The sequence below is a fragment of the Lissotriton vulgaris genome, chromosome 6 (genome assembly GCF_964263255.1).
Source record: "Lissotriton vulgaris chromosome 6, aLisVul1.2, whole genome shotgun sequence".
Lineage (NCBI taxonomy): Eukaryota > Metazoa > Chordata > Amphibia > Caudata > Salamandridae > Lissotriton > Lissotriton vulgaris.
The window spans coordinates 1236226247-1236243505 of record NC_141694.1 but is presented as its reverse complement, the minus strand read 5'-3'; the positions used below and the strand labels follow the sequence as shown (position 1 = coordinate 1236243505).

The following is a 17259-nucleotide window of genomic DNA, read 5'->3' as shown; positions in this document are numbered from 1 at the left end:
GGCAAAAACTGACAGTACTCAGTCAGTCTGTGGAGAAAGAAAAAAGTAAGATTCACTGAGAATGCAGTTAGGCAAAGATTGGCCACTTTCTATGAGGTATCAATCTTTGGAAGGAAAGGAACATTAAGTCATTGATTTGTTGCTGTGGTCACCTTGATAGGGGGAAGTACAGTTTTCAGGATGGAAAAGTGGTGTGCTGATATTTCTGTAGAAGCAGTGTTTTTTCCGTCACTGCTCTACCCCTTTAACACAGGAGAAAACACAGAGAGTATATGGAAAGTAATATTGTCAATTTAATTTTCAACATTTTATAATGTAAAAAGATGTGGTCACTCTGTGTATGAATCCATTTTAAAGAAATTTAAAATACAAAATGCATGTTGGAAACATAGTAATGCAATACCAATACTCCATACATGAGCTATGGAGAAAAATAATAAATATACATATGCTCATCTTAAAACAATTCACAGTCATTTACCATATCGTATTTTATTCAGTTTTATATGGTTTCTGATAAATTTTCAAACAAAATGATTTCCAGCTTAGAAAACAGTACACTGACCACATAATTCCTTTTTTATTTTATACAGTTATACAAATATTCTAAATACACATTTTGTGTTCAAGAGGATGGCAAATATGATTTAACTGTACATAAGAGAAAAAACAATATTTTAAGCGTATTTAGAAGCAATAGAAATGTCTATACAAAACAAGCAAAAATGGAATAAAATTTCTTATATATTTAAAGTATTGCAACAGTCCCACAGTTTTGTAACAAAAAGTCTTTGCACGTTTTCTCACAATGCCCCATTAACAGCGAAAGCAAGACAACAATTGTTTTAGAAAATGATCTTTCCAAATGCTACACCTAATACTACTGCTTGCAGTTTGATCAAAGTAACCAAAGATTAACTCTGAGTCAAGCCAACCAGAGGAAATATACCAAGTGACTTTCAAATTATCTGTATAAAATTCATTGCACAGTATTTTACTCCCTTGTTTGAAAAGTAAAAAAGTTTATTTACAAAATATTTTTCAGTGAAACTTATAAAGTAAAAGGAGCTTTTAGGAGGGGCTAGGGCTTTATCAATCCATAAAACATGTTTTGGATGCCAACAGTTCCAGAAAAACACACTTTAATGGTCTGTTAAAGAGGCTTTCAGTGCTTCTTCCAGATGGAAGAGAAATTTACTTACACATGAATTTACAAGATGGTACACACAACTATGCCAACATCTGCATTATAAAATAGTATGTTACAAACATAAAAAAGGAGTTTTTACATTGTTATAAGTGAGCACTCCATAGATCAGTTAGGTGTTGAATTTAATAAGCATTACGGTTTAGTATTCAAATAATAAATCAACATCTTAAATGAAAAAGGTAAAACCAATAAAAATTGCAACAGCACCATGCACAACAGTTTAGTGTAGTAAACAATGTAAAAATAGCACCTGGTAATAATTAACTTAAGCCTTTTAAAACTGGTCGAGCAGTTGACGGTAATATGGCGCTTTTGACAAATCTCGACTGACACTGAAGAGCTTGAAAAGGACTGGACAGTTCAGAGAAACACACTGAATTTGGCGATCATGGCAGCCTGTGCAATTCTTGCATATCTGAAATAAAATACAAAATGTAATATTTGTGCTGTTAAAACAGATGAAATATGTAAACTGTAGTCCTATCAGAACACGACAACACAATGCATTTTGAGAAATTGAAGTATGATTTGATTATATTTGCCTTTTGAATTGAGTGTTGTGTGTAAATCGCACTAGATTAGTAGTACTAAAAAGTCCTATCCACAGACTAGCAATTAAGAAAAAATGGTGCAGTTTAAGTGTCTCATGCACTCCAGGAAGATGACTGTCCTGATGGAAGAATATTTTACAGGACAAAATTTAAGGCTGAACCAATTACATATCAAATTTATTTTGACTTGAGTCAAAGATCACAACTAGGAAGAAAATGAATTGGGGAAAAGTAAGAATCAATCCATTCATTTTTTAAACCATCTTTATTGGCATTTTTTAAATCAATATAAGCAGTTTACAACTCAATGACAAGAGGCACCTGGTCACTGCTTGCTTCGGAGAGCATAAATAATTAACAACAAAGGCAGTTCTCATGCACATTTCTTAACAAGAAACGCTTCTTGTAGTATAGATTTTTGTTAGGAGAGAACGACTGTAGTTCTTTTTGAATGATCATTTTATCTGGAAACAAATATAGATATAGCTCTGAGCACTGCAACTGTAAACGAACAATTTTGAACCGTCCAACTTAACCAAGGCCGGTGAAGTGTTGTATGAACATCTTGGCCACTCTAGATCCTATCAGGGTTCAGGACATGGGGGAACCGGGGAGTCTCAGGGGAGAGAAAGTACTGAAGTTAGGGCAACAGTGTGTCATCTTTGGGTCCTCCATTCAGACTCAACAAAGGTTGTCCCAATCGTTGACGATCAAGAGCTTTTGCCGGCCCATGGGTTGTTTCCTGTGCAAGACTTTGCTCTCAGCCTCGTCCAAAATTATGGTGACTTGGCGCCATGGCCCAAATGTGGAAGAAATGTGACCTTCCATTTCATGGTGAATGTCTGGCAATCAGTAAAGCGAGGTCCAGGAAACAGGCTACCCTTTTCTATTTTGGCTGCTTGTATCGTCCCAACGGGCATACCTCCCTGCTATTTAAGTTGACTAGTCTGGTGATAGCAGCCAGCTGACCAAACAGTGAAAGTGTGTGAATACGCACTTGTACTGGCCCATTCCCCGTCATCGTATGCTCTACCGGCTTATGACTCCTATGTGTGACACAGGGACTGCAGCTTTATATAACCACTAATGCACCTCCTGCTATTACCTGTCACAAGTAACGTTAGGACTAAGGAGTAAGCTGTGGGTTCTACGTTTCAAATGGACCATTAGGCCCAGAGAATTTGAAAGATTCTTCAATGTGTAAGAAAGTGCCACAGTGTATGACCACCTGTTCCCTAAGCAAATCAAAAGGAAGAAGCTGACCATCCTGAATTAGATCCTAAAAGTCGCAATTTGTGTGTCCTACCAATGCTTCAGATCATCAGCTGTAAGGAGTCACCAGTGCTTAGGCAAACGAAGTAATGATAAGGCTTGTGCATAGGGTGTAATGTGTTTACTGATCAGGAAGTTCCTAGCAAAGCAGCTGCACACAACAGGTTGTAATCAAGGTCACCCTCATCAGAGCTTGCTACATGCAAGTAGAGGTTTGTGAACTTTCTCAAGGCACAAGGGATATCCACCAGTGCAAGGTTCTTCCAGTAAGAGACTCAAGAGCAAAGTAAATCTACCTCACAAAAGAGCTTCCATGTGAGAAGGATAGGGAGATTACTGAAAAGGTAGAGAAAGTGAGTAAGCATCACCATTTTACATAAGACAACGCACCCTACGGCGAAAGCGGGAGAGTCCTCTACAAAGCAGTTTGTACTCTGAAGACAGACACCGTTCTGGTAAGATTCCCGTCAAGCATGTCCAGGTGGTATGGTTATAGCCTGAGGCATAAGTAACATAAGAAAATGCTCCTCCATTTGATTAAACCAGTCCAGACAGGCCTGAGTGGAATCAGGGTTGCAGCAGGAATAAGCAATACTGAGGACAGTAGCCTGGAAGCAGGATGTCTTGAACTCCTTAAGGGTCCGAGCTATGCCTGCATAATACCCCAAAGTCTCTAATCTAAGTCATTACATCATTGGTGTACTTGGACAACGTGTGAGATCTGTCCACTAGAGGGGATATGCCCATGCTCCGTCCATTGTCTGATGGCCAATGGCTCTGTTGTGAGCACTTTGAACAAAAGGGAGAGGGGAGCCCTTGTTGGGTTCCCCTACTGACTGCAAAGGGGTCTGAGATCAATTTGTCCAACTGGACTCTGGCAGTAGGGCTCGTATAGAGCAACCTGATCTACTGTATGGTGCACTTTCCAAAGACATATTTGGCCAACACTCTGAAAAAAAATATTCTTAGTCCAGAGAATCAAATGCCTTTTTCAGGTTGAGGACCAGACACACTGAACTAGGCCACGCTTGTAGATATATATATATATATATTTTTTTTTATTTACAGAGTTTTATATAGCGCAAACTTGAACCGAATTTGGTATCAGAGAGCTGTACATAGCACCAGTTGCAATACATGAGGACACACTATTTCTGTACAGTCTCCTTTTTTCAGAGACCTGTTCCTCCCAGGCACAAACCGGTTATCAATTGGGTGAATCAGTGTAGAAAGCGCTTTCAGCATGGAACTAGCCAAGATTTTACCAAGGATATTATAGTCCGTTTCAGAGAGCTATGTGCCTGTATTAAGCAGGGTCAGAAGGGATGCGCCCTTGCTTGGGTATCAAGACTATCAATGCATCCCTATGTGAGGGCGACAATGAACATTCTATCGCTGGTGTTTCATGTAGGAGGGTCAACTTTGGTGTGAAGATTTCCTTTTTAATTCACGAACAATGGACTAGAAGCGAAGCGCATCACCTCAGTTAGCCCCCACCACTATGCGGTTCCTGAGCATCGCAACACGTAATACCTGTATAGATTACTCAGGCTCGGTTCAGGGAGTCAAGATTTTTTCAACACGTCCAACTTTGACGGGGATCCATGCCCCTCTGGAGCCTGCTCTTCGTGCCTGGTTTCACATTCATTGGGCGGTACGCGCACATCTGAGGGCGTTTAGGGTGTTTAGTACATCGTCTCTTTTACATTTTGTGTATCTGACACTTAGCAGTCTTTTCATTTCAAGGAACCCCTACTGCTATGTTTTTTGTGTATATTTTGTCTGGTGTAAGATAGTAGCAACTTACCGGTTTGGTCATGTTGGGACCGCTAATTTGACAGTGACAGTCCACAGTGCTGTTGAGCACTCTGTCACCAAGAGTTAGCTACTCCATCATGCACAGCAATCACAGAGTTTCACGCCCCTCTAGCCTTGTTCGGCATATGTTTGGATAGTACATGACAACATTGTAGCAGTAAACATGTTGACCCTCCTCTTTCTCCTTGGACTAGATTTTGGTTGGATTGGTTCCCTGCTGCGAGAGAAGTACCTACCTCGTCATTTTTACTTTTATGACATAGTAAGTTGCCACTTGTGGGCCAGACTATTGATTGAGTAGCCACAATAGTCTATCTAACCTGAGCAAGTCTCTCCCTCTTTAATCTTAGGAGCTACGTACACGCTCCATTTCCTCTGGAATTGCACACTGACTGTGCACCTCCTACAAGTAGGTATCTGTTACCTCACTTACATAGGCACTCACCCATCTGTACATACTACCTCGCATCTTACATGTTTTTCTGAATATTCATAGGTGCTCTTCTCAGTTATGTCCTGATGAAGACCCCAACGTGAGGACAGAATTGACCCTCAACCTTAGGAGTCGAAGCGGTGACAACATACAACCCCACTACAAGCTCGAATGATAGGCTGATAAAAATAACATGTGCATTTGAACTATGTTGACATCTAGGAACAATGGACCTATGTTAGGCTGGAAAGGTTGTACTCTATGCATAAATGATATATATATATATATATATATATATATATATATATATATGTGTCATAATACCTTTGCCCGGTATCTTCACTCACAAACTCACCACCATCTATCATACCCTTTCATTTACTCCCCTCACACCAAGAGCACTGTAAATATTTATTGCACTGATAATTCATTGGAGCAACTATGTTGCCATGAAGTAATGCTTTGACTTTATATTGCATTTGGTGCCTTACGAATACGGAATGAAATCTGACTCAAGCACCATAGAAAGCAAGAGTGGTGAATGCCTTTACTTTTTTATGTGTAATAAGTTAGTACCACGACCGCCTTTCTACTGTAGGGTAAATGTCAGGAGACAGGATGTTGTCCAAGAACAACAGGGTTGCTCCTGTTGTTATGAGTGGAATACACACACAGAGTACTTTGCTTGTACGTAACAAATCTGTATTTATCTAATCAAATAACTAGCAATGTCTGCTTTGGAAATCAGACGACCTTTGAGCATCGTGGTAAAGCTATGAAGAGGTTTTAATATTTGCTTGTCCTAATTCAGTAATTGCAGAGCACAAGTGCTATTTTTAGGTCGATCCCTACCAGATAGCGCAGCTGTCTGTTCTGCTAAAGACCTTTTGGGAAAATTCGAAAAATTTCCCCTGAAATGTATTCCGCCCACTGCTTACCAATATCTTTGTTGTTTGTAACTCATAGTTGCTTGCATGCTATTTGTTTTAGGCTGTCTAGCTTAGGTTCAACCCTTTCCTTGTCCAAACCTATTTACTGTCTTCTTCCACTAAGACTGGATTTCTGTAAACCAGCCTTTAAATCTTATTCTGATCTGGTCACATGTGCTGTGGTTTCAAAGACAGATGTCAAATGTCAGGCTCTGTCTTCCAGGAAGTTTAGGGTTTACTTTTCTTTCTCTGACTTCAAATTGAGAGGATTTATGTTTCAATCATGCTGGCTACTGGGGAAGCGCTTGAGGAAGGCTGTACACTGTCCTTTTGTACAACTAAATGTAAATGTCTGTAAAGGAACAGTGCAGATATTTCATATATCAGAATTAGAAAAGCATAAATGAAGCTCTTTTTTGGTAATTCTGAAATGTGGTGGAAGCAAATATTTTAATACGATCAAAACAAATCAATACACTAGGTGATGACATTTCCACACATTACCGTTTGTGCGCTGTATACTTTCATCAGTAAAACTGTATGTCTGTGCATATGTAATGGTCATTTCAAATGGCGATGTTCTGTAATAGTGTGCTACCACACCAAGCATATTCCACTCTACTCCACTCAACGTCACTGCGCTCTACTCTGCACCACTTCACTCTACGCCACTTTCCTCTACACCACTCTACTCTATGCCAATGCACTCTACACGAGCAGATCACCCTTTAGGGTTTCAAGACACTGGGGGCCGTTATGGAAATTAAGTGAGCTATTGCCCAGAGTCACATGGTGCTGAGCTGCAGACGACAAACAAACCGTGAGCCCCACTCTCCGAAGTCAGCCGCTCTGGCCTCTGCACCACACCTCTCCTTACTCATCTACTCTGCAACACTGTACTCTATGCCACTGCACTCTACTCTGTACCACTCTACTCCATGCCAATCCACTCTATGCCACTCCAATCTATTCTACTGTGTACCACTTCATTCTACTCTGAAACAGTCTGATCAGTGCCACAGCACTCAGCGCCCCTCTACTCTGCCCCACTGCACTCTACTCTGCATTATGGCACTCTACAACACTTTACACAAAACTAATGCACTCTACGTCAATCTACCATGCACCACTGTACTGTTCGCCACTATACTTGCTCCGCAACAATTTACACCACTGCACTCTATACCACTCTATTCTACTTTGTACTACTGTACTCCATGCCCCTCCACTCCGCACCAGAGCACTCAACAACAGTCTACTCTTCCACAGTGCACTCTACTCTGCACCGCTGTACTCAAACTGCAATCTATGCAAATACATTAAACACCACTTTACTGAAAACCAATGCACTCTACGCCAACTACTCTGCACAACACTTTACGCCACTGCATATTATGGCACTGCACGCTATGCTACTCTATTCTATTCTGCGCCCCTGTAATCTACGCCTCTGCACTTTACGCCATTCTACTCTGCAAGACTGCACTCTACGCCACTGAACTCAATGCCACTCTACATAGCACCACTACACTGTAAGACACTGCACACTATGCCACTATACACCATTGCACGCTATGTCTCCGCATCACTGTACTCTATTCCATAGTACTATGCACCAATCTATGTCACTGCAGTCTAAAAGACTGCATTCTCTGCAAATCAACTCTGCACTCCACGCCACTGAACGCTACACATCACTGCACCCTACTCTACTCTGCACCACTGTACTCTATGCCACTGCTCTCTGCACCACTCAACTCCATGCCCCTCTACGCCACTTCTCTATCACTCAATGCCACTCTAATCAATGTTGCACGACTGTACTCTACAACACTCGATTCTTCCCTGAACCACTCCACTCTACGCCACTGCAATCTAAATCACTTTAATGAAAACTAATGCACCCTACGCCAATCTACTCATCACAACTGTATCTTATACCACTTCACTTAAGGCCACTCTACTTCACTCTACGATGCTCTATGAAGCTCCCTTTATGCCACATTTCTCCACGGTATTGTACAACACACTACTCCACTCCGTTCTATGGCACTAGACTGACACTGTATGCCCACTCCACTCAACTCCACTCTATGCCATTCCACTCTAAGACAATCTACTCCGCTGTACTCTACTCTACAACACTCTATAATCTATGCAACATCCTCTACGCCACTCCCTGACACTCTATGCCACTCCACACTACTCCCTTCCACTCTACGACACATACACAACTTCAAGACACTCCACCACTCCACGCCACTCAACTATCCATTCACACCACTTCATGAGACTTCATTTCACTCCATGCCACTGAACTCCATGCCACTGAACTCCACACCACTTCACACTACAACACTCCACTCTCCATTACTCCACTAACATTGAACCATTCTGAACATCAGCCACGCTATTGTCCAACATGGCTAAAATATATTGGCAAAATCAATAACTCTTGCATAGGTGAGATCTATTGGCTTTGCCAAGGCTTGTTACATCAAGCATATGCACTAACCTTTCTTCACATTAAGTTGATTGTAAAACTTTGGTGGTAACAACTGTTTCATATATGTTAAAACATGAAAAAGTTTGTTAGAAACTCTGGGTATTTACGTACTATTGTCACATTTCGTCTTGTGAATATGATTCTTCTGTCCACTAACAAAGCTTATAATTTACTGACCGAATGGTAATGTGAATCTCACCATATAGACAACATTCCATATGAGATGCTGCATAGCATAGGAGTGCGAAGGATCACACGGTGTCCAATAAGACTGGTAAGGACCATGTATAACTCCCATGAAGGAGCTTTTATAAGAGACTAGGTGGGATTTTTCTTCTAGGCATTCCATGAATGCGGTAATGACTGGTATTTCAACGAGCGATACATGCTATCCGTTTAGGAGATAATATGCTATAGTAGCCATGTGTATCTTTTATTTACATGTAAACAACAACACTTATTAGATATTTAATAATATCTTGGGTTGATGTCTGAAGTGGGTTGATAAGCAATGAAGCACAGTTGAATCACAATACCATGCTCTTGGTGTCAGACAGCATGATTCCTTGAGCCATGACATGTATTTGGAAGGCCAATCTAAGTACACAAACTCTAATATCTCAGGTGCCAGATTGCGAGTTTCCCTAATTGTAGATTGGGATACAACAGTCTGCCTCGTTGTTGACTTACCAACTCGCTTAAAAGCACCAGCTAGTGACATGGGTGGGTGAAGTGACATCGGCAACCGATAGCAGTACCATGGTTGTCGTGCCCATTCTGGATCAAAAAAGATCACTATTATTGAGGTTTGGTGCCTTTTCGCATAACCTTTGGCAAGAGAGGCAGGAATAGTAAGCAAACATCCCTGACTAATCTATTCACATGGCAGTCTGCACGGTGAGGGTGGCTTTGGTGCATAAAGGAGGCATTTTTCTGTTTGCCTCTTATGCGAACAAGATTGTTGGAGGAGTTCCCCATTTTTGGAAGAAGCTGTTTTGCACTGGTTTAACATGGGTTTCCTGTTGACTTGTGCTCCGGGAAATCCACCAAGGTCTTTTTTCTTCTTTGGTAGATAATTCTCTAGCAGGTGTATGTGTGAGCAAGTGCCAAATCTACTAAGCTGTTTTGACTAAGAGACACTTACTGTTTGTGTATGGAGTACAAGATCATCATGTTTTGCATGCAAAGAAGACAGCCCTTTCAGTCCTGAACAGAAGTTACTGCATGACAAAGTACTGTTGATGTGTTATGTCAGTTGTGGTGGTGACCTCTTTCCCTGAATAGTCAATCCTGCCAAATGTACATTCCAGCCTAGAAGAATACATCTGTGGATTCACCACTTGTGGCCTTGAGTACAGAAGGTCTGCCCAGCAAGTGATTGCATTGGTTACACAACTTTACTTTCTGATGTTGCCCAAGATGATTGATTCGTTAAGCACACCCAAGGTGAATGTATATGCAACCTGGCACAATGCACTACTGGCACGTAAAATTGGATCATCCTCACTGTTGTAACATCTGGTAGAGAGAAATCAATTTCAGAAATGCCAAAACGTTCTAATGAGGTAGGCTTTAGTGACTACTGGAACTGAATGTTGCGACCAGAAAGTTTTCAATCTTGAATTGCACAAGTATGACTTTTTTACACTAATGGTGATTCCTAAACTGGAGCTTTGATATTTATACACGCAACTATCCCTCATCAGCAATTTGTTGTGGTATAAATGAATGTTTACCCTGGCAATGAAGGTGTGCCATTACAATAGTGAAGCTTTTGGGTCCTGACTTTTTACCAGAAGGCAAAACTTTGTACAAGTAATGTCTGCAAGTTACCACAAATCTCAGCTATTTGCTATGGGATGGATGTTTCGGAATATGAAAACAAGGGGTGGGCAGCGAATTCCGCTCCACAGGTGGAGTTACAGAAAAACTCTGCGAACCGTCATGTGGCAGAGTTTTTCTAATGCGCGGCTCGCCAACATTAATTTGGCGTGCAAGACAATCAAGAGTTAGGACAAGACCTGGCACGATTTCTCAAAGCGGGCAGTCGCTGCAGGTTGCTACAATTTTCAATGAGAAAGCTCCAGCTTGAGTAGAAAATCTACTTGAGCAGCAGAAAGAAGCAGCGCCCTGTGGTGCAGTGTGTGGTGCCATTTGTGCTGATTTTACAGCATGTAACAAGCACCCCATACTAAAAATCAGCACAAGCAGTGAAACATGTCAAATCCCGCCTATAGTGGAACTCTTTAGAACCTTGCATAGTTTTTATTTAACTCTGCAGAATTAAGCCGAGTAAAATTCTGCGAGTTCTGCCCACCCCTAATGGAAACAAACATCCTTTGAATTGAATGTAGTTGTGAAGTCTCCTTCCTACAACAGTGAATTTTTCTTCGTATAGTGTCATCTTGAAGGGTAGAGGTGTGACATATTTGTTAAGTAGCCTCAATTCTAATAAAGGTCTTAGCGAGCCCTCAATTTTTGGTATGAGGAAGAACACCGAATAAACCCCTTCCCCCTAACTCAGGTGCAGGACTTACTTGACTGCCACCTTGAACAACAGGGGGAGCACTTATGCCAGAAAGAATAAATGATCTGTTTTGGTCTTTTGTCCGCTAGGCATCTAAGTGTAAAGTATAGGCTGAAACCCAATGCACTGCCCATTCTGTGCAAATAAAAGCAGCCATTGATCTGAGGTTATTTTCATCCATAGTGTAGTAAACAACCGTAATCTCTTCTCAACCTGTTTTGTGGGATCGCCAGGCGAATGCATTGAGTCACTGCTGGTTGGAGTACCATTTCCTGAGAGCCTCGTGAGCGTGTGTTGGTTCACAACTTATATAACAACAACATAAGAGTGACCAAAGGTGCTGTAAATATACTCTTGTGATACACCAAAAGTTTGTAGACTGCCAAATTGTGATCAGAACATAAACGTGAAAACAATGGGAAAGAAAAACTTTATTTATTAAGAAGAACCCTCACTCACCCTAGTGGTGACATGCTTCATCATAGGGTTCCCACTGAGGAGATCGAATGTCCCCCCAGTGTGCTTCAACGCCTGAGTTACAGCGGAGCTGGTGTTTTTGAGTGAAAAATATATATGCTCAAGTGCAGTGAGTGCAGAGTTAAAAGATCCCAGTTATACCACAAACAACTTTATTACGAGGACAACTGGTCTCCTTAAAAACAAGTGAAAAAGGATTAAGTCACGGTCTTTGCGTGAACCGCTGAGTCCTAATAAAGATAGGTCGACATGTTTCAGCTGTATATTGCGCAATTTCGCTCAGCATTCTTCAGGACCAAATTAATCCACTGGTAGTCCTCGCACGCTAAGGCGTGTCCTCTCTGTGAGGATATGTATGTGAAAAAATGTAAAAACTCACGGTTATACCCGTGTGGGTACTCCTAGATATAGTATCAATATGAGGAGAGTAACCCTTATACGTCAAGGGAACAGGGTAAGGTAAAACTCAACAAAATAAAGGGAGTTCCCTTGAGTTGCAACTTACTTAATTTAGACTAGTCAATCTATTGGGAAATAGGTGACCCACACACATTCAATTGCTCCACCTATTCATGGAATCAACAAAAAGAGCACTTACAATCTAAAGAAACTATAGGAACTATGTGACACATAGCCGGTAAGTTTGTGTATTGTATATCAAAATATTTATTATTTAAAAACAAATTATAAAAAACATTCAGCTTAAAAACATACATATAAGTATTTTCTTCTGCCAGTTATTATTTTCAACGGTGCACTGTTGTTTTTAAAGCACTCTATCAGACTCTTAAATTCATTGTCTCATAGCAGAAATCATAGTAAATAATACATTCAAAACACACATATATTAAAAATGATTTTCAAAACAAGTCGACACGTTTCGGTGGATCTCAGCTGTGCGCACCACCTTCTTCAGGACAGTATTTTAAACAGTTCTATTGAGTTGTCTTAGTACAGCTCAAATGATGAACCTCCTCATGAATTAAGGCGCTGGTGCCCAATGGAGTAACAATGCTCCTGGGAAAGATGATCAACGTAAATTCTTTTGAATCTTTACGTCCTCATGTAGGTTTTGGGTAATAACTTAATAACTTAAGTATACACGATGGCACCTATGTTAAAATATGTAGGTCGCTTCTAGTGAGGTAGTTGCTTTCCTCACTTCTATGGTTACGCTGAGGATTCCTTTAATTTTCTCCTTTAAAGCATATTCGTGATGCCTCGCTGTCTATCGTCTCTCATGACCAGACCCCATGAGAGACGATAGACAGCGAGGCATCACATTATATGTACGTTTTTAAGCTGAATGTTTTTTATAATTTGTTTTTAAATAATAAAAATTTTGATATACAATACACAAACTTACCGGCTACGTGTCACATAGTTCCTATAGTTTCTTTAGATTGTAAGTTGCCTTTATTGTTGATTCCATGAATAGGTGGAGCGATTGAATGTGTGTGGGTCACCTATTTCCCAATAGATTGACTAGTCTAAATTAAGTAAGTTGCAACTCAAGGGAACTCCCTTTATTTTGTTGAGTTTTACGTTACTCCTAGATATAACCAGGGGCCAAAACCTGCAAGAAATAAACATCAAACCAACATACTTTGTTGACAAAGTGCACTTAGTGACTTGTAATCCTTAATTGTACCTGAATGGGTATTTGTGAGGTCTAAATAAAGTTATATTCCCATAATACACCTTAAGTCACGCAAATGTAATTATAATCAATTATTAGCAGTCTGTAATTTTATCTCAACTGCATCTTATTTGCAGGAGAAAATTTAGAGACCAAAAAATGTCCCATTCAAAACTACAGGAACCTTGGAGTGGTGAAGTCCTAATATGATCCGGGGTCCACTCATTACATGTTGGTCCTAGTAGTTGTTTTTCTTTTTTTTTTTTAATTTTTGAAAACCTTTATTGTGCATCGAATCAGAACAAGTACGGGCCTACAACCTGCCGGCCGGCCACGGAAACAGTCAAGCACCAATGCAGCGTCACGGCGACACAGTAATACACCCCATTGTAAGCAAGCATTAAAAAGTTACACTGTAATTACCATATTACCATGTCCCAGAATCAGTGAAGGTTAATTTTAAAATTTTTCGTTGCAACCATTAAGATCAGGTCATATTACTCCGTACTTATACAAATGAGAAGGAAGAAACTAGGTCCATGTAGGTGGGACTCGACAAGATACACCCTTACCAATCAGTACAATTTGCAACATGCAGGTCCCAACCAGAGGATGGCCACAAATTATGCGCACCCCTAGAAATTGGACGCAACATCCCATCTATTATCGCGCTACCACCCATCCCCCAGTATGCCTAACACGGGCCAAGAGAAAAGAAGAAATTATAAAATAGCAAAAAGGCACCATAGAAAGAAACACAAACTAAAATTTACCCCCCCACCCTACACACATGCAGAGGCTACGGCCTACCCCCCCCCCCCCCCCCCCCCTAGCAGAGTGTTTGTCTCCCCATAACCCGAAATACAGCAAGAGAAGAGAAAATTGAGAAAGAGAACAAGAAAAGGAAAAAAGAGAAGGAAGAAAGAATACAATTCACATAAGACCGGAGGAGGGCCAATCAAGTATATCCAACACAATTAGCATACAGTACCCTGGCCGCCCTTACCCCGACCCCAAGACCAGTACAATACCAATGTTCAATATCCCCGGCAGTCCGTCAGCAACCCAGCAGTACAAGAGAGACAGTCCTGATTCAGGAGGGGACACCCTCAACCCTGTCCCCTACGGTGCGGTGTAACGACACAATCCAGCTGCACGATAGACATCTTGGAAGGAGGGACCAAACAAAGGGACCACAGCTGAATGAGGGGACGATCACTAAAGTCCATCCAAGACGTAACCATGTGGTCCACAATCATAGAAGAAGTTCCATAGCGCGACAATGGTCCACCAAAGGCAGCTAGTCCACACGGTAATGGCCGCTTCAGGATGAGAAACGGAGGTCCGCCAGTAGTCCACAAGGAAGCCCCCAGGCGTGGTGTCCCGCGGCGTCTCCCAAGCCAGTTCGTCACCCCGGAGAGCTTGCGTTCCTTTGAGGGTGCTTCCGCCAGCACCTCAGCAATGACGGGGTCTCGCGACCGCAGCGGTTCAATGGCGACCATGGCGAGTGAACCATGGAAATCAGCTACAGGGTGTGGCGCAGTGTCCCGCTTGCGGACAGACTGGGGGGCAGCAAGCAGAGTAGCATCCATCCGAGCCCCCAATTCACAGGCAACAGTACGCATGGCAGACCTGAGGTCATCTAGGGCGCTCAATATGTCACCAAGTTGCAAAGGCGCCTCAAAGGGCAGGGACGCAGCCCCTTCCAGCACTCGGGTATGGCAGACGAGAGGCAGTCCCGCTAGTCGTTCGTCATCACCCTCCGCAATCCTTCGAGCACCCTGCCGAGTCGAGGCACGATGGAGGCAGTCTGGGAGCACAAGGGCAGTATTTTCCATCCCGGCACAGTTGTGAAGTGGCTCGGGCAGACGCCCGCGTCCGCACCGGCAGCCCTGGGCTCACGCTTGCAGGAGCCGATGGCAGGCAAGAAGATGGCGCTCGCAGCGGTGTTAGGGGAAACAATGTTGCGGAGGAGCCGTCCCGGGGCTGGAGAGCGGATACATTGTGTCTCCGGTAGCGGCTGCGCCCAGAATCCAGAATCAGCGGAGCCAAATGCAGGGATTCAGGTGCAGCCGACGGGGTACAGCAGCCGGCTCTGTCCGACCTGTAATGGCCGCCGTCTTTGTGTGCAGGGCCGGCCGTCTCCGCAGAACAAAGACTCGGGCTGCGCTGATCGGCGTCTGGAAAGGTGAGGGTGTTCCGGGGCTTCTACTGCCGGGATCGAGGAAAGAAACACATCGTCATGACCGGGTTTGCCTCCCGGTTCCGCTCGTGTAGCGCAGTGCCGGGATAGAAGGCAGGATGATGCGGAAACCGGGAGAGTGGCAAAAGGGTCAGCAGAGCCGAGGAGTCAGGCGGCCATCGCGGTTGCGGGCTAGGCTCCTCCCCCCTAGTAGTTGTTTTTAACAAAAGTGCCAAACCCCTATTAAAAATCCTCCGCTCAAACGGGGGAAAGATATACTAAAAATACACAAATCTGGAAGATTCCAAGTCCACTTACATCACATAAGGAATGAATATGTGACATGGGCTCGCAGTGGGGGCAATCTCTTCACGTTGCGCACAATCTGAAAGCAAAGTGACAATATCAATAGAAATTGTGCCTTGACAGAACCCACATCTCTAAATGTCGAGTCAGAAAGAAATGGGTCGCCAGTTTCACTTACTTGCTGCACAACGCCTCGCCGCCACAAACCTACTCGGCACACTTCTGCTGCCCGAAAGATACCAGGCCATGTCGGAGTGCCGAAATAAAGGAAGGTTCTAGTCAGTCACGTAAACGCTGTGTGCGTCATCGCGTTCGCTCCACAGGACTAGAACGCAAATGGCACATCAGGTCACGGTAGTGATTCTTCCTTACATCCGGTTTCGTTGCAAGCCAAAAACTTTATTACATGCTAAATATTAAAAAATAATAACGGGCCACATAGAGGATAACCCTTTAGTGCGCTCTAAGCAGAAGCATTTAGTTGGCATAAGCAACTGACCGGCGGGCCAAAGGAAGAATAAAAATTATTGTTCAAGTTAACGCGAAAAAAACTAAAAATTGCATATACGATCCAAAAGTTATATAGTGCTATAATTTTTCGGATTCGCATAATAAAGATATCCTATTCTTACAAAAATACAGCAACCAAACACACACACCTATTCACTTCGGTTGAGTTCCTGTTCTATTCTCGTCGTTTTTTAACATTTCGTGAAGCACAACTTTATTGAAACACCATCACCAATTGAAATCTCAAATAGTCAAGAGTGAAAACATCCGTCTCACAAAGCTTGAACCGAATCCCAACATGATATTACCCTTGAGATTAAGACCAGCCCACAGATAAAAAGCGACCCATATTTTGAAAACACATTAAAAAGGTCATACTGTAAATGTTCGCTAGCCAGAGGTAAGCAGTATGTGTGGTCAAGAGAGATGGACATCAAAGGTTCAAAGTTACTGTTAGGGGGACACAAGGAAGGAAATAAATCGTCCTATTGTCAACGCCTCAGCACTGTGCCCCAAGGAATATCGTCATTTAATCCTGACACATGACTAGAAAGGCGATAGATCCACCTTTGCTCTTTTTCGAACAGACTGTTTTCAGAGCCCTGATCCAGTTGTTCGATCACTGTCCATTTTATCTCATTAGGGGAGTGCTTGAGCTGTAAAAAATGTGTGGTCAACTTGGTATTACTCTTCTGGCACCTAATGCTACTCCGATGCTCGCAAATACGGAGTTGGATCCGTCTCTTGGTCATGCCTATGTATCTTAAACCACAAGGGCAAACTATTAAATAAACAACATGCCAAGTTTTTGATTTACCACCTGTTGTACTCTCAATAAACATATGTAATACTAAATAAACAACATTGCAAGAATTTCAATTCGTATGTTTTCTTTGTTG

At 42.3% G+C, this 17259-nt stretch overlaps 1 protein-coding gene across 2 annotated transcripts in view; it reads right to left on the bottom strand.

Annotated features, from left to right (window-relative positions):
• Positions 1–466: 466 nt before the first annotated feature.
• Positions 467–17259, bottom strand: part of REV3L (REV3 like, DNA directed polymerase zeta catalytic subunit) — a 1049196-nt gene continuing 1032403 nt past the window's right edge. For both annotated transcript variants that reach the window (XM_086927335.1, XM_086927334.1), the window contains exon 32: positions 467–1625. In XM_086927335.1, the coding sequence (XP_086783461.1) occupies positions 1485–1625 (141 nt within the window). In that variant the 3' untranslated portion in view covers positions 467–1484. The remainder of the gene's footprint in view (positions 1626–17259) is intronic.